The sequence below is a fragment of the Bufo bufo genome, chromosome 10 (genome assembly GCF_905171765.1).
Source record: "Bufo bufo chromosome 10, aBufBuf1.1, whole genome shotgun sequence".
NCBI classification, from domain to species: Eukaryota; Metazoa; Chordata; class Amphibia; order Anura; family Bufonidae; genus Bufo; species Bufo bufo.
In genome coordinates, this window is record NC_053398.1 from 145,173,435 (window position 1) to 145,194,315 (window position 20,881).

A 20,881-nucleotide genomic window follows, 5' to 3' on the forward strand; every position below is an offset into this window, starting at 1 on the left:
TGTATACAGTGTACATATGACTGACCCCCCTGTATACAGTGTATATATGACTGACCTCCTCCTGTATACAGTGTACACATGACTGACCCCCCTGTACACAGTGTACATATGACTGACCTCCTCCTGTATACAGTGTACACATGACTGACCCCCTGTATACAGTGTACATATGACTGACCCCCCTGTATACTGTGTACATATGACTGACCCCCATGTATACAGTGTACATATGACTGACCCCCCTGTACACAGTGTACATATGACTGCCCCCCCCCCCCCATATACAGTGTTCATGACTGCTCCCCCATATACAGTGTTCATATGACTGCCCCCCATATACAGTGTTCATGACTGCTCCCCCATATACAGTGTACACATGACTGACCCCTCCATATACAGTGTACACATGACTAACCCCCCCCCCTGTATACAGTGTACACATGACTGACCCCTCCTTGTACAGTGTACATATGACTGACCCCCCTGTACACAGTGTACATATGACTGACCCCCCATATACAGTGTTCATATGACTGCCCCCCATATACAGTGTTCATATGACTGCCCCCCATATACAGTGTTCATATGACTGCCCCCCATATACAGTGTTCATGACTGCTCCCCTATATACAGTGTACACATGACTGACCCCTCCATATACAGTGTACACATGACTAACCCCCCCCCCCCCGTATACAGTGTACATATGACTGACCCCTCCTTGTACACAGTGTTCATATGACTGACCCCCCCATATACAGTGTTCATATGACTGCCCCCCCCCATATACAGTGTACATATAACTGACCCCTCCTTGTACACAGTGTTCATATGACTGACCCCCCCCATATACAGTGTACATATGACTGACCCCCCCATATACAGTGTACACATGACTGACCCCTCCATATACAGTGTACACATGACTAACCCCCCCCCCCATATACAGTGTACATATAACTGACCCCTCCTTGTACACAGTGTTCATATGACTGACCCCCCCATATACAGTGTACATATGACTGACCCCCCATATACAGTGTACATATAACTGACCCCTCCTTGTACACAGTGTTCATATGACTGACGCCCCCATATACAGTGTACATATGACTGACCCCTCCTTGTACACAGTGTTCATATGACTGCCCCCCCCTGTATACAGTGTACATATGACTGACCCCCCCTGTACACAGTGTACATATGACTGACCCCCTGTACACAGTGTTCATATGACTGCCCCCCCATATACAGTGTACATATGACTGCCCCCCCATATACAGTGTACATATGACTGACCCCCCCATATACAGTGTTCATATGACTGCCCCCCCATATACAGTGTACACATGACTGACCCCCCCTGTATACAGTGTACACATGACTGACCCCTCCTTCTACAGTGTTCATATGACTGCCCCCCATATACAGTGTACATATGACTGCCCCCCCATATACAGTGTACACATGACTGACCCCCCCTGTATACAGTGTACACATGACTGACCCCTCCTTCTACAGTGTTCATATGACTGCCCCCCATATACAGTGTACACATGTCTGCCCCCCCCCCTGTACACAGTGTACATATGACTGCCCCCCCCTGTATACAGTGTACATATGACTGACCCCTCCTTGTACACAGTGTTCATATGACTGCCCCCCCATATACAGTGTTCATATGACTGCCCCCCCCCATATACAGTGTACACATGACTGACCCCCCCTGTATACAGTGTACACATGACTGACCCCCCCTGTATACAGTGTACACATGACTGACCCCTCCTTCTACAGTGTTCATATGACTGCCCCCCATATACAGTGTACACATGTCTGACCCCCCCCCCCTGTACACAGTGTACATATGACTGCCCCCCCCCTGTACACAGTGTACATATGACTGCCCCCCCCTGTATACAGTGTACATATGACTGACCCCTCCATGTACACAGTGTACATATGACTGACCCCCCCTGTATACAGTGTTCATATGACTGATCCCCCCATATACAGTGTTCATATGACTGACCCCCCATATACAGTGTACATATGACTGACCCCCCATATACAGTGTACATATAACTGACCCCTCCTTGTACACAGTGTTCATATGACTGCCCCCCCTGTATACAGTGTACATATGACTGACCCCCCCTGTACACAGTGTTCATATGACTGACCCCCCTGTACACAGTGTTCATATGACTGACCCCCCTGTACACAGTGTACATATGACTGACCCCCCTGTACACAGTGTTCATATGACTGACCCCCCCTGTATACAGTGTACATATGACTAACCCCCCTGTACACAGTGTACATATGACTGACCCCCCCTGTACACAGTGTTCATATGACTGACCCCCCCTGTACACAGTGTACATATGACTGACCCCCCCTGTACACAGTGTTCATATGACTGCCCCCCCCTGTATACAGTGTACATATGACTGACCCCCCCCTGTACACAGTGTTCATATGACTGACCCCCCTGTACACAGTGTACATATGACTGACCCCCCCTGTACACAGTGTTCATATGACTGACCCCTCCATATACAGTGTACACATGACTAACCCCCCCTGTACACAGTGTTCATATGACTGCCCCCCCTGTATACAGTGTACATATGACTGACCCCCCTGTACACAGTGTACATATGACTGACCCCCCTGTACACAGTGTTCATATGACTGACCCCCCCTGTATACAGTGTACATATGACTGACCCCCCTGTACACAGTGTTCATATGACTGACCCCCCCTGTACACAGTGTTCATATGACTGACCCCCCCTGTACACAGTGTACATATGACTGACCCCCCCCCTGTACACAGTGTTCATATGACTGCCCCCCCTGTATACAGTGTACATATGACTGACCCCCCGTATACAGTGTACATATGACTGACCCCCCCTGTATACAGTGTTCATATGACTGACCTCCCTGTATACAGTGTACATATGACTGACCCCCCCTGTATACAGTGTACATATGACTGACCCCCTGTACACAGTGTACATATGACTGCCCCCCTGTATACAGTGTACATATGACTAACCCCCCTGTATACAGTGTACATATGACTGCCCCCCTGTATACAGTGTACATATGACTACCCCCCCCCCTGTATACAGTGTACATATGACTAACCCCCCTGTATACAGTGTACATATGACTGACCCCCCTGTATACAGTGTACACATGACTGACCTCCCTGTATACAGTGTTCATATGACTCCCCCCCCCCCCGTATAGTGTACACATGACTGACCCCCCTGTATACAGACAGTGTACACGACTGACCTCCCTGTATACAGTGTACATATGACTGACCCCCCCCCTGTATACAGTGTACATATGACTGACCCCCCTGTATACAGTGTACACATGACTGACCTCCCTGTATACAGTGTTCATATGACTGCCCCCCCGTATAGTGTACACATGACTGACCCCCCTGTATACAGACAGTGTACACGACTGACCTCCCTGTATACAGTGTACATATGACTGACCCCCCCTGTATACAGTGTACATATGACTGACCCCCCCTGTATACAGTGTACATATGACTGACCCCCCCTGTATACAGTGTACATATGACTGACCCCCCCTGTATACAGTGTACACATGACTGACCCCCTGTATACAGTGTACACATGACTGACCCCCTCCCCCTGTATACAGTGTACACATGACTGGCCCCCCTGTATACAGTGTATATATGACTGCCCCCCCCGTATACAGTGTACACATGACTGACCCCCCTGTATACAGTGTATATATGACTGACCCCCCCTGTATACAGTCAGTGTACATATGACTGACCCACCCCCTGTATACAGTCAGTGTACATATGACTGACCCCCCACCCCCATATACAGTGTACATACGAGTGACCTCAGGAAAGCTTAGGGATGCAGTGGGAGCTTCAGTCTTCCTTCACACGTTTTTTTTCCACTTGGATTTTTGTGCAAAAAAAGCGTAATACTGCGCCAGCAAAGTGACTGAGATCTGCCAGGTACACGCCATTCTGTCCACACGGTTAATTGACCTGAGGTGCGGCTCACGTGAATCGCTCGGGTCTGTGGCTGACGGACTTCTGCAGTAGAGCTGTACCCTCCGTTCTGAGCCACACGTTTTGATTCTGTATGCAGAGATCATGGCGGCGGCCATCAGGTGCCCGCGGTAACGGGGGAGGGGGGGACGACAGTTCCCAGGTTCATTACTATTAGGCCTCATGCACACGACCGTTGTTTGAATCCGTGTCCGTTGCGCCATTTTTTGTGATTTTCAATGGGTCCGTTGAAAACTTGGCTAATGCACCGTTTCCCATCCGCGTCCGTGATCCGTGGTTCCAGTCCGTCCAAAAAATATAACCTGTCATATTATTTCCGCGGAAAACGGTTCGCGGACCCATTTAAGTCAATGGGACCGCTAAAAAACGCGGAGGCACACAAGATTGTCGTCCACGTCCATTTTTTTGCTATCATTGGCATGGCAAACCTGTCTTAGACTTTTTTTTTACTTTCCTTTATGTCTGGTGGTCCTCCAAAAATAAAGGAAGACACACGGAAACAAAAACGGATCACGGAACCCCATTTTGCGGACCGATAAAAACAACTGTCGTGTGCATGAGGCCTTAGACTAAGGATTCATAGTAAAAAGAGTTGATCATCGTGGTGTGAAGGCATCTATCTCCAGGAAAGAGATGAGCAAGAGACAAATAATAAGGCCCATCTGATGCACCCTGTACCAGAGACCCGACCGCGTCCGAAGGCCTCACGTAGATCCTGTTCAGTTGTTGTCCCCAAGGGTCCCGCAGTCAGGATGTTGCTTGACATGCGGTGCATGAAATGACAGACAACATACATGCGATTGCATGTCACTTGTCCGTGTAGATTTGTTCGTAGACGATGAATCACTTCTTCTGTCCGTGGACCCTTTTCTGCTTAACGGTTTTTTCAATATGAATCAATAAAGACCAATGGTGTCATTTATCAAACTGGTGTAAAGTAGAACTGGCTGAGTTGCCCATAGCAACCAATCAGATTCCTCCTTTCATTTTGGTCAGCTCCTTTGGAAAATGAGAGGTGGAATCTGATTGGTTGCTACGGGCAACTCAGCCAGTTCTACTTTACACCAGTTTGATAAATGACCCCATTGGTCTTGTTTCTGAGGAGTGCGGGAACCAGCCCACCTACTGTTAGATTACACACCTGACAGCCGGAGGGGCCCCACCACCTGCCCACATGGGAGCCATATGTTTTCTCATGCTTTCTTTTCCTCCTGTGGATTGGTAACCTGCTCTGGCACCACCACCAACGCTGTGGGGATTGTCTACGGCACCATAAGAGGTACGTAAAAACCACTCACCAACTGATATTAACCCCTTTAGGACCCCAACATTTTTCACCTTCGCTTTTTATCTAGCTTTTTGGGAAGCAAGATAAAGAAAAGACGGCAACTCTGCCATTGCTTTTTGGGTTCTGTTATTGCAGTGAACACGACGACATCTTTATTCTGCTGGTCAGTACAATGACAGCGCTGACCGCGGCAGACGAGGGGCTAATGCTTCGGCATTGGTGTTGTCACCGATACCTGCCGAATGCAGCAGGGGCTCGGCTGTCAGAAACAGATGGGCCCTTGATTCCACAGGAGAGGGGAAGATAATAGGCGGCACTCACCCAGCAGTACGTACAAAATTCCTTTCCCTTACGTCCTAACAGCAGCACAAGTGGGGAGTTCTCTCCTGTGAAACTGGTCGGACAGGTGGAATTTTTATTGATTAAAATTGCTACCAAGACAATTAAACAATTAACCCACCCCCTATAAAGGGACGCCCCACCCTTAAACCAGTGCTTGTTTTTTTTTTTATCTGTCCTTTGGACTGAGGACAGGTTCAGGCGCCGCCTGTTACCTTTTTGATTCGGTCTCTGCCAAGTTCTTGGTCCTTGTGGCTGTTTTTTCCTAGGTTCTGCCGGGTTGCGGCCTCTGCCGCAGTTACATGGAGCGGGGGGCCTGTGGCACCTCTATATCCTAGCGATATCCCCCTGGGCTCGACTTCCGGGTCAGCGGTGCGCGTATATTCGGCGGCTGTTTTAGCTGCGCTTCAGCCCTGCTGTGCCTAAATTTGTATTTTTGCCCCAGATTACATATATAATCAAAGGGGGGTCCTTCTGGCTTATCTTTATAAGTAAATAATGCAGTGACAGTGGGTCACTTCCTTCCGGGGGGCGGAAGCTACGCTAGGGGGAGGGTCTGTTAGCTAAAAAAGCTCAGCAGACCCCAGACTCTCCCTCTCTGCCTGCAGTGAGTCTATTCTAAACTACTTTCCAAGTTGTTTTTTCAGATGGCGTCTCCCAATGGACCAGCATGGGAAATCCTTCCATAAACAGAAGCACCTAACTTGTGCCAACTGCGAGATGCCGATGCCGGACTCCTATGAATTCAATAGGTGTCCTTTATGCCGTCCTCCTCCGACGCAGCCCGCGATGGGTGACATGTTCGGTTGGATGAAGGAATTCATAGGTAATTCCATTATAGAGATCAAGAGCGCCCTTTCTTCTAAGAGGCCCAGAGCTTCATCGCCAGGTCCTGTACCTATGGCTGAAGACATCATTTTGGTTGAAGACCGTTCCTCCTCCTCTTCTGATGAAGATGATGCCACTTATCTTTTTCCTGCTGAGAAGACGCAAAGACTTCTACGCTCCATCCGATCAAGGGATCATGATGTTGAGCACGGGGAAGCTCCACAGTCCACCTCTAGGGGGCCAAGGGCCTTTAAAGTGGATAAAGATTTAAAAAAGCTTATGTTAACTGAATGGAAGCATCCTGAAAAAGGTCCGGTTCTCACAAAGAGATTTAAACTGACGTTTCCTCTCCAGGAGTCGGAATCAGAACTGTGGGTACCGCCTCTGAAGGTCGATATGGCGATCTCCAAGTTGTCTAAGAGGACCTTAGTTCCTTCTGATGACGGAAGCAACCTTCAGGATCCATTAGATCGGAGGGCCAAGTGCACTCTGAGGCGCAGCTATTTCGCAGCTGCAGCCTCTGCTTCAGTTGCAGTTGCTTCCCCAGAAGTCGCGGCGTTTGTTCGCTCCCGCGTTCTCAGAATACAGTCGGACCTGGAATCTGGAGTCTCCAGAACTGACATGCTAGACCAGTTCAAGACCTTACTCCTTAGAACTGACTTTTTGTGTGACGCTTCCACACAGCATCTGAAATTAGCCGCCAAAGGCATGGCTCTCTCTCCCGCCAGTCGGCGGCCCCTATGGTTGCGTCCCTGGGTTGCCGATAACGCCTCCAAATTCAATCTGTGTGACTTGCCATATGAACGAGGAAGACTCTTTGGTTCAGAATTAGATAAGATAATGGAGAGCCTGGCAGATAAAAAGGGGAAGTCCCTCCTCCAACAATCCTTTCGGGGCCGGAGTAGGCCCAGAAGTTCTAGAACTTAGGGCCCCTCAAGGTCTCAGAGACATCAGGAGCCGTCCAGATGCGGACAGGGTCGCGTAAGGACCGTAAAGCGGATCTATGACTCTCCCGCTTACCTTCCCCCTTCCCTTCCAAATCGTCTGTGCGATGCTCAGAATTTCAGTTCCCCTCCAGTTGGAGGTCGTCTAAGTTTATTTCAGCAGGCCTGGCTGCAAAATATTCCGGACCAGTGGGTCCTAGAAATAATTATGTTGGGGTACAAAATAGATTTTCTATCCCCTCCCCAAGAGAAATTTGTTTTAACCAGAACCCTAAACCAGACCAGTCTGTCTTAGAGGAGTCAGTCTTCCTTTATGTTCAAAAAAGGGCCCTAGAGGAAGTTCCTCCTCGCGAACAAAGGCTGGGAGTATACTCCCCCGTTTTTCTAGTCCTGAAGCCGTCGGGCGATTGGCGCATGATCATAGACCTGCGTTACCTAAATCGGTTCATAAGACCAAAGCGCTTCAGAATGGAGACCATTCGATCACTCATCTGCATCCTAAACCCCGGCGATCTAATGATCACCTTAGATCTGAAGGATGCTTACCTTCATATCCCCATTCATCCAGCTCACAGGAGATTTTTAAGAATTGCGGTCTCCATAAGAGGGGTGGTAAAACATTACCAGTTTGCTGTGCTGCCTTTTGGCATTTCCTCCGCTCCCCACACTTTCACAAAAGTTGTGGCTCCGGTTGTCGCCCAACTCAGGCTTCTAGGGCTAGAAATCGTGCCATACCTAGACGACTGGCTTCTAAAAGCCGCCACTCTAGACGTTCTTTTATCTCATTTTCAGAAGGCTCTTCAGTCTCTCCAGCGCTTGGGCTCGCTTATAAATTGGGAAAAATCGGAGATCGTTCCATCTACTTCCAGGATGTTCCTGGGTTTTCTGGTAGACTCCGAACGGATGACTCTTTCCCTCTCTCCAGAGAGAAAGGATCGAGTGATAAGAGCCGCGCAGTTCTTCATGGCACCTCGGCGGGTGTCCATCAGAACACTCATGAAGATGTTAGGCCACATGTCAGCATCTGCGGAAGCAGTTCCTTGGTCCCTATGGCACCTACGTCCACTTCAGGAAGAAGTGTTAGCAGTCTGGAATCGCAACCCCAAGGGGTTGGACAAGACGTACTCCCTGTCTACCGAGGTCCGTTCCTCCCTCAGGTGGTGGAGGAACCTATCAGATGGAAGGTCCTTGACTCAACCTCGTTGGATCATGTTAACCACAGACGCCTCCCTTCTAGGTTGGGGAGCCCATCTGGAGGAGAATCCAGTGAAAGGTACCTGGAGTCCGCAGGAGAGGCTTCTCTCATCCAATCTGAGAGATTTGAGAGCAGTTCATCTCGCTCTCTACCACTTTGCTCCTCTTATCCGCGGGAAGGCGGTAAGAGTCCGCTCGGACAATACGACGGTAGTCGCTTACATCAACAGACAGGGAGGCACAAGATCTCAACCTCTCCTCCAGGAAGTTGGTTTAATTCTTGCTTGGGCAGAAACCAATCTATCCCACCTTTTGACTGTTCACATCAGAGGGAATCTCAACATAGTTGCAGATCAGCTGAGTCGGGGTCTGCCAGTTCCAGGCGAATGGTCATTGAACAGAGACGTTTTCACCCAGATCTCTTTCCGATGGGGTGTTCCAGAGATCGACTTGATGGCGACCCGCTTGAACACCAAGGTGGACAGATTCCTCTCCCTTTACAAGGAGGACAATCCTCTGGCGATAGATGCTCTGTCCATAACATGGAGGTTCAGGCTGGCTTACATATTCCCTCCAATTTCCATGATACCAAGGGTATTGACGAAAATCAAGCAAGACCAGACCCCGGTCATTGCGATAATACCATTCTGGCCGAAGAGGTCTTGGTTCACCCAGCTCATGAAGATGAGTCAGGGCACATATTGGAGATTTCCCCTAACGCAGGACCTTGTGTATCAGGATACAGGTCCCTGCCTAGATCTGAGGAGACTCAGTCTGACAGCCTGGAGATTGACAGGTCCCTACTAGAAGCTAGAGGGCTTTCTGCGGAGGTCTTGAGAACCATTTCACACTCCAGGGCGGAGTCTACAAACAAAGCTTACTCAAGGATATACAAGATCTTCCTTCAGTGGTGTGCTGATAAAGGTTGTAACTAGGGTTGTCCCGATACCACTTTTTTAGGACCGAGTACAAGTACCGATACTTTTTTTCAAGTAGTCACCGATACCGAATACCGATACTTTTTTTAAATGTCATGTGACCGTTTTGGGGGATCTGTGGATGACGCACTGTCATGTGGGGGATCTGTGGATGGCACTGTTATGGGGGATCTGTGGATGGCACTGTTATGGGGATCTGTGGATGGCACTGTTATGGGGGATCTGTGGATGGCACTGTTATGGGGGATCTGTGGATGGCACTGTTATGGGGGATCTGTGGATGGCACTGTTATGGGGATCTGTGGATGGCACTGTTATGGGGGATCTGTGGATGGCACTGTTATGGGGATCTGTGGATGGCACTGTTATGGGGGATCTGTGGATGGCACTGTTATGGGGGATCTGTGGATGGCGCTGTTATGGGGATCTGTGGATGGTGCTGTTATGGGGGATCTGTGGATGGCACTGTTATGGGGATCTGTGGATGGCACTGTTATGGGGGATCTGTGGATGGCACTGTTATGGGGGATCTGTGGATGGCACTGTTATGGGGATCTGTGGATGGTGCTGTTATGGGGGATCTGTGGATGGCACTGTTATGGGGGATCTGTGGATGGCACTGTTATGGGGGATCTGTGGATGGCACTGTTATGGGGGATCTGTGGATGGCACTGTTATGGGGATCTGTGGATGGTACTGCTATGGGGTGGGATATCTGTGGATGGCATTGTTATGGGGTGGGGGGATCTGAGGATGGCATTGTTATTTGGTGGGGGATCTGTGGATGGTGCTGTTATAGGGGATCTGTGGATGGTGCTGTTATGGGGAGGATCTGTGGATGACACTGCTATATGTCATCCACAGATCCCCCTCATAACAGTGTCCCCCAATACACCGGGCCCCGCCGCTCACCGAAGTATTTATAAACGTGAATCCTTATCCTGTTGTTAAGTTGAACTAACGCTGCCCTCTCCCATGTTCCCCTGTATCCCCCTGTATCTCCACAGCACTTACTTAAGCTTCCATAGCAGGCAGAGCGGACGGCAGCAGTAACGTCACTCACTGACGTCGCGCGCCTGCTCCGCCTGCTTCACTCATAAAGTGGGCGGAGCAGACGCGCGACGTCAGTGAGTGACGTTACTGCTGCCGTCTGCTCTGCCTGCTATGGAAGCTTAAGTAAGTGCTGTGGGGATACAGGGGAACATGGGAACATGGGAGAGGGCAGCGTTAGTTCAACTTAACAACAGGATAAGGATTCACGTTTATAAATACTTCGGTGAGCGGCGGGGCCCGGTGTAAGAGTACAGTGACTGCACCGGGCCCCGCCCATAGTTACGCCCATAGTATTCTATTTATGTATCGGGGCGGGGTATCGGCGGCTGAGTACCGCCGAGAAAACTCGGAATCGGTCCCGATACCGATACTAGTATCGGTATCGGGACAACCCTAGTTGTAACCTCAGATCCTCCTCTTTCAGCGATTCTACAGTTTCTGCATGACGGCGTGGATAAGGGTCCAAGCCCGTTAACGCTCAGAGTTCATACCAGTGCGCTTTCTGCTTGATTATGCAGACCTTTAGCTCAAGACCCCCTACTTTCTGAAGGGGCTATCCTCTCCCCCCTTTGAACCCTTGGAAAATGTGGACCTTAGATTTTTATCTTTGAAGGTCACATTTCTACTGGCCATAACTTCGGCCAAGAGGATTGGAGAACTGCTGGCCTTAGACCCTCTTCCTCTAGGACAGAGTTCTGTTGAGGTTCCTACCGACCTTTGTCCCCAAGGTACCATCATTTAGAAATACTAATCAGACCATCACCTTACCGGTTTTATGTCCCTCTCCCTCATCTCCAGAGGAAGAAGCCCTCCATTCCTTGGACATTTCAAGAAATCTCAGAATGTATCTGAATAGAACTGCGGACTTCAGAAGATCCGAACACCTCCTGCTGTCCTTGTCGGGGAAAAACAAAGGTCTAAAGGCCTCTAAACCCTCTTTGAGTAGGTGGGTAAAAGAGACAATCCATGAAGCTTTTCTAGCCCAGGGGTTGGCTCCTCCATCCTTTGTCACTGCCCACTCTACAAGGGCAGTATCTACTTCGTACGCGGAGAAAAGTTTGGTCCCGCTGGATCAAATCTGTGCTGCGGCCTCTTGGAGCTCCCACAGCACCTTTATAAAGCATTACCGCCTAAACTCTAGGCGCTCTGAGGGAGTGGCATTTGGACGTACCATTCTCAGTGCCGACCTTATATATATATATATATATATATATATATATATACATATATATATAAATATAAAAAAAAAAAAAAGAGAACGGGGAACCCTCCCAATTTGTCAGTTGCTCCTTGCTAGGTCCCCACTTGTGCTGCTGGTTAGGACGTAAGGGAAGCGTAAATTTGTTTTCCCTTAGTCCTAACAGCAGCACACAAATTTCCCACCCTATTTTTGTTTGTGTACTTGCTGATAAAGCACTGGTTTAAGGGCAGGGCGTCCCTTTATAGGGGGTGGGTTAATTGTTTAATTGTCTTGGTAGCAATTTTAATCAATAAAAATTCCACCTGTCCGACCAGTTTCACAGGAGAGAACTCCCCACTTGTGCTGCTGTTAGGACTAATTTACATTAAAATTAATGCTTATTTCATCCGGGGTAAGATGCCTGTCAGGGCATACAGCGGCGACGACCGTTTCGGACAAGGCTGCGCTTCTTCAGGCCTGAAGAAGCGCAGCCTTGCGCGAAACGGTCATCGCCGCTGTGCATGCTTCATGACTGTCCGCCCCTGTATCCCGGATGAAATAAAGGAATTTTGTACGTACTGCTGGGTGAGTGCCGCCTATTATCTTCTCCTATCCTGTGGAAATTGTGGCCATTAGCTTTTCTGGCGTTGCACAACCTGTTTGGCAGTTCTATTTGATCACGTTTGTACCTCCGCACCTGTGTTGCTCGTGTTGCAGGGATCGATCAGGGGATTCAGTTTGTGCCGCCCAGCCTCTCCTTACCTTGCACAGATGGGCCCTTGACACTGATGTACAGTGGCTGTTGGAAAGTCACTTCCACTGCACTGTACATGTATGGCAGATGTTGGGAAGGGGTTAAAAATGGCTATTAAGAACTATTATAAAGATGGGTGTGCTCCTCCTCCGCCGCCTACCTCTTATCCCTTTCCTGTGAGTCTTCCACCTCTGCAGCCTTTCGCTTGTCCCTCTCCTGGGTGTCATCCTCCATAGCCTTACCCTTTTCCTGGGTGTCCTCCCCCACTGCAGCATTCCTCTTGTCCCCCTTATCCTTCTCTTGGGTGTCCTCCTCATCAGCCCCCCCTATCCTTCTCCTGGGTGTCCTCCTCATCAGCCCCCCCCCCCTTATCCTTCTCCTGGGTGTCCTCCTCATCAGCGTCCCCCCCTTTCCCTCTTATCCTTCTCCTGGGTGTCCTCCTCATCAGCCCCCCCTATCATTCTCCTGGGTATCCTCTTCATCAGCCCGCCCCCCCTTCCTTCTCCTGGGTGTCCTCCGAATCCTTCCCCTTGTCCCCCTTCTAGGTGTCCTCCTCCACTACGGCATTCCTCTTGTCCCTCTCCTGGGTCTCCCCCCTTTCCACAACGTTCCCCTTATCCCTCTCCTGGGTCTCCTCCTTTTCTGTAGCCTTCCCCTTGTCCCTCTCCTGAGTGTCCTCCTTCTCCGCAGCCTTCCCCTTCTCTCCCGGGTGTCCCCCTTCTCCACAGCCTTCCCCTTCTCTCCCGGGTGTCCTCCTTCTCCGCAGCCTTCCCCTTCTCTCCCGGGTGTCCTCCTTCTCCGCAGCCTTCCCCTTCTCTCCTGGGTGTCCTCCTTCACCGCAGCCTTCCCCTTCTCTCCCGGGTGTCCTTCTTCTCCGCAGCCTTCCCCTTCTCTCCCGGGTGTCCTCCTTCTCCGCAGCCTTCCCCTTCTCTCCTGGGTGTCCTCCTTCTCCGCAGCCTTCCCCTTCTCTCCTGGGTGTCCTCCTTCTCCGCAGCCTTCCCCTTCTCTCCCGGGTGTCCTCCTTCTCCACAGCCTTCCCCTTCTCTCCCGGGTGTCCTCCTTCTCCACAGCCTTCCCCTTCTCTCCTGGGTGTCCTTCTCCACAGCCTTCCCCTTCTCTCCCGGGTGTCCTCCTTCTCCACAGCCTTCCCATTCTCTCCCGGGTGTCCTCCTTCTCCACAGCCTTCCCCTTCTCTCCCGGGTGTCCTCCGCCATCGCAGCTTTCCCCTTCTCTCCCGGGTGTCCTCCGCCATCGCAGCTTTCCCCTTCTCTCCCGGGTGTCCTCCGCCATCGCAGCTTTCCCCTTGAAGCTCTTTTATACTTCAGGTTCAGTTCTCCTGATGTAATGGAGGAGGCTCCCCGCACGCGTAGTCGCCATATTGAAATCATATTCCCTTTATTTGTGTAAAATATTGCACACAGATTTGTCAACATAAACAGCATGAAATAGCACCGAGTCCTGAAGACCACAGCAGCAGATGTCCGGGGGTCCTCATGTACAGTGGCTGCAGGAAACCTGAGGACCCCACAACAAGGTCATGTGACATTAACCCCTCCTGAGCCACAAAACAAGAGCTCTCGAAGAGGGTGGCTTAGTTAAACCTCGGGTGGGGCCATGACACACGCATGTAATATGCTCTGTGAACAACCCCTACAGGGGTTTTCTGAATTTGTAAAGGCAATGGCTGAAGTTTGAGGACATTTTTAATCATTGCGTTTCATGTTGGCTTAAAATCATTTCTCCAGTTGGTCTTGTCCCCTCCAGCTTTCAGTGTACCGCCTCTCACCGAATCCATCAGGGAGCTGCTCTGATGACTTGATGTGTAGCCCTCATCTCCGAACTCCTGTCAGCTCCTAAAATTTACCAATAAGAGTTTAGTCATGATGAGTGTTTATGAGCTGTCAGGAGCTCAGAGATAGGGGCTAACCATAAAGCCATCAGAGCAGCTCCCTGACAGATTCAGTGAGGACACACTGGAAGCTGGAGAGGACACACTAAGACCAACTGGAGAAATGATTTTAAGCCCAAAATGAGTGAAATGCAAGGATTAAATTTTTTTTTTTTATGAGGCATTCATTACCTTTAAAAATCTGTCAGAGAGCAGGAAACTGAGTTAAAGGAGAACCCCTTCACACCAACTGTCCCATCCATTGTTTATGTCACGGGTCCCGCCAATTACTGACCACATGCTGTTCCTGCACGCGAGACCGCTGAAGCCAGTGATTGGCAACAGAGGTCATGTAAGTGATTGGGACCAGAGCACAGCACCAAAGCAATGGGGTTTTCCTTTATTTTACCGGGGCCCCTGTTCTGGAAAACCTCTTTCAAAAGGATCTATAGAAAACGGAGGTGAGAGTCGGGGGCAGGATGGTAAACTGCAGATGACAGACAGGAGCCGCCATGTAATGCTCTCTGTGCGGCAGGGCCCCCGTTAACCCCCACCCACTGCCAGAAGCCACCAGATGACGCTCCAGGCTAGGGGGCATTTTAGCAGCAAATAGAAATGAAGAAGGGCAAGTCCCGGGGCCCAGCCATGCCCCAGGGGCCACCTCTACCCTCCAGTGGGTCTCATGCCGATCAGTCCAATGTAAAACAAAGTCTGGGATTTTGGGTTCAAGTAAAACTAAAGAAATAAAAATCTGCAAAAATCAATAAAAAAACAAGAAACATAAAAAGTTGATATGTCTGTTCATCAGTTAAAAAAAAATAATTGTGCCACCTGCGCCCGGCCAGCAAGGAGGCGGTTCATTCTCCCAGAATCCCCTGCGCACAGCTCTGCTGCATCTTCTGTGGGCCAGTTGTCAGCACCACTCACTGCAAGTAACTGCCGGGCACGCTGCCGCCATCTTGGTCCTTGTGCTCTCAGTAAACCTTGGGGAAGGCAGCAGCTAAAACAGGGATAAGCGGCAGCAGCGGAATGGGCTCTGCTGTTCCTTCTGCAGCTATCCGGGAATTCTGGGAGGACACGTGTAGCGGGGTTACTGACCAGGAGAATGAGCATTAGTAATCATGCTAGGTGCAACGCTCTGCAGGACACAAGCGGAGGGGAATGTCTAATCTCAGGTGATCAACCCATCAGGTCCACAAAGATGGCCTTGGCTGTGGTCTGTCCAAAAATGAAGGCTCCCAGGGTCACCATGGTAACTCCATAACTGAGCAGTGCCCACCAGCTAGAAGCAAACACAAACCGTTAGAGACGGTCACACGGCCACACACTCGGCTCTGCTACATCACCGCACAGCCTTACCTCCGGCTCTTCTGCTCCTGGATCTCGGACAGTTTCAGGTTGATGAGGCAGAGCCCTGCACAGGAGAACAGGTGTCAGTCCTCTCCTAATGTATGACCCCACTGCCGCCCCCGGGGGGCGCCCTTACCTGGGAATATGAAGATGAAGCAAGCAGCGAGACCTCCGATCAGGGAAATCACTCTCCCGATGTCCGGGATGAAGAGTGCCAGGAGCAGCGTCAGCACAAACCAGGCCAGGGTCTGGAAGATTCTCCGGCGCCGTTCTCCGACTGGATCCTCGCCAGCCTCTTGTGCCGTGAACCTCAGCCACAGTCCCTCCAGCACCGCCCTGCCAGACAGAAACAGATGGCGGTCAGCAGCGTCACAAGACTGCGTCACCGCTTATCCTGCCATGGAGACTCACCGCCCACAGTAGTGTAAGATGGGGTATGACGTCAGCACGCACAGGATGATGAACGCTCGCGCCACAGCCACTGGCACATCATCCGACGGGAAGGAGAGGAGGACGTCCTGGTCCACCGCCGAACCGAACAGCAGATAGCCGCACACACCTGAAGACATAGAGCACAGGATGAGGGCACAGTGCTCGCCCCGCACGCCCACCACTACACAGTCTGCGGGGTCCCACCTGTCCCAGTGTAGACGCACAGAGCAATAAACATGGCCATGGACACTATGGCCGCCCAGCGCCGAATGTCCTGCCGCTGCATGCTGCCGTACACGGGGATGCTGCTGACGTGGCACTGCCAGAGACAAACCAACAGTCAGAGGGGGCAAGAGAGGGAGACGGCCAGCAGGGGGCGCACAAGCACGTACCTGGTACCCAAAACAGATTGTGGGAACGGCGTTGAAGACAGCAATCCAGGAGGAAGCACTGAGGAGAGAAGGAAGAGGGCGTTAGCTGCTGGTAGCAAGTATCAGGGCAGAAGCAGGTGCACCATTCAGGGGCCTGGGAAAGCTGGCTGACAACCAATATGGCCACCGTTACAGTTCTGAGAGGGGTTGTCACCAAGTATCAGGGCAGAAGCAGGTGCACCATTCAGGGGCCTGGGAAAGCTGGCTGACAACCAATATGGCCACAGTTACAGCTCTGAGAGGGGTTGTCACCAAGTATCAGGGAAGAAGCAGGTGCACCATTCAGAGGCCTGGGAAAGCTGGCTGACAACCAATATGGCCACCGTTACAGCTCTGAGAGGGGGTTGTCACCAAGTATCAGGGCAGAAGCAGGTGCACCATTCAGGGGCCTGGGAAAGCTGGCTGACAACCCCCGGGGAGCTCAGCCAGCCGCACTATAAACACATGAAAAGATGTTTATCCATTTAAAGGGGCGGCCAGGTTTCGGTGGGACAATCCAGTGAATGTATCAGGGGGTCCCCAGACCTGGGACATGTACTGACTGGAGGGTCCACACCTGCGGGTGGCGCTGTCAGACGGACGCTCGCTGGTAGGATGTATACATCGGAAGATGACAATGAAGGTCACATAGCAGGTACCCAGGACGCTGACCGAGCTGCAAAACAAGACGAGGTGGTGAGAGGGATGCCCAGATCAGCGCCGCCTCCGGTCACATCCGTGTCATGGTGGCCAACATAACCGCCAGTACAAGAACAGTACTGCAGGCGACGCCATTACGACCATAGCTGCAGCCACTGCTCTGCTGATGCATCATGCGCTATACTCCATTCACATCCAGAGCTGCAGCCACTGCTCTGCTGATGCATCATGCACTATACTCCATTCACGTCCAGAGCTGCAGCCACTGCTCTGCTGATGCATCATGCGCTATACTCCATTCACATCCAGAGCTGCAACCACTGCTCTGCTGATGCATCATGCGCTATACTCCATTCACATCCAGAGCTGCAGCCACTGCTCTGCCGATACATCATGTGCTATGCTCCAGTCACATCTGAAGCAGAGGAGACAGTGACTCTGGTCACATCCAAAGCTGCAGGGACGGTTCTGCCTTTAAAGCAGGCCAGTTACTCTAGTCACATCCAGAGCTGCAGGGATGGTTCTGCTGCCTGGGGTGGACCCTCACCTGGCATACTTCTGGACACTGATCTCGCGGGGCAGGGACAGCGGCAGTACCAGCAGAACTCCAGTGACGGTGATGGTGAACTTCCGCTCGGCGTACCAGGGCAGGTCCCGGTCCTCCAGGCTGTGCATCATGGCGCCAAGCACTGCACGGAAAAACAAAAAGGTGAGAGGCCAGGAGCGGTCAGAGGTCGCCGCTCAGCCCCCCCCTAGCACTCACGCTTCTCCAGCTGGTCTCCGATGATGATGAAGAAGGCGATGCAGGTGCCGAAGGTGTAAACCGCGATGAGAATCTCACACAGCACCCCGCTAACACGTCCGCACACCCCCCGCACCACCTCCTGGTACGTCCGCTCGCTGCAGGCATCGGCACAGTGTGCCAGGATCACCAGACCACTGACGATAAAGAGCAGCAGGACCTGGGGAGACACGCCATCAGAGATGGGCAGGGGCACTGGACACAAGAACTGACAATCGCAACATCACTCACCAGCTGCAGCACGACCCCGGCCGTCACTCCGCCCGCGGCACTGAAAGCTGCAGGAAAGTTGAGCAGGCCTGCGCCCAGTGCTGCGTTCACCACAATGAAGACAGCTCCGATGGCAGACGTGCCTCCTACCAGCCTCCTGGTCTCCGGGACGACGGGGCTCTGCAGCAGGCGGGCGCGCTCCCCGGCATCCCACGGGTAATCCGCATTGATGGCCACGTTTCCTAAAGACATCCTGCCAGGAGAGCGCTGCCACCATCCGCCCTGCAAGGAGAGAAGCGGTAGCAACATGGACCTCACCGCTGATCACATGGCCCCGCCCACAAGACCAAACTGCAGGCCCCCCGCTAAAGGGAGGAATATGAAGGGGACAATATACGGCCTCAAACACAGCGGTCCGGTCACTATCTGCCCCGGTGGTGGGGGAGGGGTATATAACTGAGGGTCCGCTCACTATCTGCCCCGGTGGTGGGGGAGGGGTATATAACCGAGGGTGCGCTCACTATCTGCCCCTGTGGTGGGGGGAGGGGTATATAACTGAGGGTCCGCTCACTATCTGCCCTGGTGGTGGGGGAGGGGTATATAACCGAGGGTGCGCTCACTATCTGCCCGTGGTGGGGGGAGGGGTATATAACCGAGGGTCCGCTCCCTATCTGCCCTGGTGGTGGGGGAGGGGTATATAACCGAGGGTGCGCTCACTATCTGCCCGTGGTGGGGGGAGGGGTATATAACCGAGGGTGCGCTCACTATCTACCCCTGTGGTGGGGGAGGAGTTTATAACCGAGGGTCCGCTCACTATCTGCCCCTGTGGTGGCGGGAGGGGTATATAACCGAGGGTCCGCTCACTATCTGCCCCTGTGGTGGGGGGGAGGGGTATATAACCGAGGGTCCGCTCACTATCTGCCCCTGTGGTGGGGGGGTATATAACCGAGGGTCCGCTCACTATCTGCCCATGTGATGGGGGGGAGGGGTATATAACCGAGGGTCCGCTCACAATCTGCCCCTGTGGTGGGGGAGGGGTATATAACCGAGGGTCCGCTCACTATCTGCCCCTGTGGTGGGGGGGGGGGGGGGTATATAACCGAGGGTCCGCTCACTATCTGCCCCTGTGGTGGGGGGAGGGGTATATAACCGAGGGTCCGCTCACTATCTGCCCCTGTGGTGGGGGAGGGGTATATAACCGAGGGTCCGCTCCCTATCTGCCCCTGTGGTGGGGGAGGGGTATATAACCGAGGGTCCGCTCCCTATCTGCCCCTGTGGTGGGGGAGGGGTATATAACCGAGGGTCCGCTCCCTATCTGCCCCTGTGGTGGGGGAGGGGTATATAACCGAGGGTCCGCTCCCTATCTGCCCCTGAGGTTGGGGGGAGGGGTATATAACCGGGGGTCCGCTCCCTATCTGCCCCTGAGGTTGGGGGGAGGGGTATATAACCGGGGGTCCGCTCCCTATCTGCCCCTGTGGTGGGGGAGGGGTATATAACCGAGGGTCCGCTCCCTATCTGCCCCTGTGGTGGGGGAGGGGCTCTTATTCCCTCAGTCATTTGCCTCCGTACTTACCACGATCTCCTTTGCTCAGCTGCTGCTCCTCGGTCACCTGACCCGGTCCTGTCACATGATCGCAGCGCAGCACTCTGGTAGTTGTAGTCTGGGAACTTCCTGTCACGTGGTAAGAAAGGAGACTGTTGGGTTGCCGCTAAACCCCATGCGCCGTAAGGACCTTGTAAGGATGGTGTCTGGCCAAAGTCACGTGTGTTTTCAGTGGGCTCGGGGAATGTCTGCATCGCCTCCACTGTGGAGATAGATCAGCGATCATGGCGTTGTCCCTGTGGCGCATGATCACTTTGGGATTCAGTTTACAATGTCACGTGAGCCTGTGACGTCTGACGGTCGGATTTTTTTTGTTTTCACGTTGCCCCGGAGACAACTTCCGGGGCCCTACCTGACACCGGCGGCTAGCGAGATGGGAGTACCCCTTTAAGGCTTCTGGAACCCGGAGATTAGGAGGAGGCTGAAGTTGGTTTTTTATTCACATCATTTGTATTTTTTGCTTTTTGAGGAGACCTTATTCCAAGTGATCAAAAAGGTGAAGGCTGTCCTCAAATAAGGAAGCAACTTCAGCCTGGTTATACTAGGGGGGGGGGGGGGTGCGGTCCGCTGTATACTAGGAGGGGAGGGGGGGGGTGCAGTCCGCTGTATACTAGGAGGGGGGGGGGTGCAGTCCGCTGTATACTAGGAGGGGGGGGGGGGTGCAGTCCGCTGTATACTAGGAGGGGGGGGGGTGCAGTCCGCTGTATACTAGGAGGGGGGGTGCAGTCCGCTGTATACTAGGAGGGGGGGGGTGCGGTCCGCTGTATACTAGGAGGGGGGGTGCGGTCCGCTGTATACTAGGAGGGGGGGGTGCAGTCCGCTGTATACTAGGAGGGGGGGGGGGTGCAGTCCGCTGCCCTCCGTTGTCAGGTGGGGAGGAGCGGATGGTCAGCGTCTCCCTGGTTCTGCGCCCATACAGAT

The 20,881-nt window shown here is 52.3% G+C and overlaps 1 protein-coding gene across 1 annotated transcript; it reads right to left on the bottom strand.

The window, feature by feature from the left end:
- Window positions 1-13,983: 13,983 nt before the first annotated feature.
- Window positions 13,984-20,184, bottom strand: SLC38A7 (solute carrier family 38 member 7). Its single transcript, XM_040410012.1, has 11 exons — window positions 19,931-20,184; window positions 18,379-18,639; window positions 18,109-18,307; window positions 17,893-18,034; window positions 17,263-17,361; window positions 16,668-16,725; window positions 16,480-16,594; window positions 16,255-16,402; window positions 15,980-16,179; window positions 15,853-15,907; window positions 13,984-15,775 (listed from the first exon to the last, which is right to left on the bottom strand). The coding sequence occupies exons 2-11, from the start codon at window positions 18,607-18,609 to the stop codon at window positions 15,673-15,675; spliced, it is 1,350 nt and encodes a 449-aa protein (XP_040265946.1). The 5' UTR covers window positions 18,610-18,639; window positions 19,931-20,184; the 3' UTR covers window positions 13,984-15,672.
- Window positions 20,185-20,881: the final 697 nt, after the last annotated feature.

Coding starts and splice junctions, on each gene's coding strand:
- SLC38A7 (XM_040410012.1), bottom strand. CDS start 18,609: ATGTCTTTAGGAAACGTGGCCATCAATGCGGATTACCCGTGGGATGCC. Junction 16,726..17,262: donor TCTGACAGCGCCACCCGCAG/GTGTGGACCCTC, acceptor TTCTCTCCTCAG/TGCTTCCTCCTGGATTGCTG. Junction 16,403..16,479: donor GTGCGTCTACACTGGGACAG/GTGGGACCCCGC, acceptor CTATGTCTTCAG/GTGTGTGCGGCTATCTGCTG.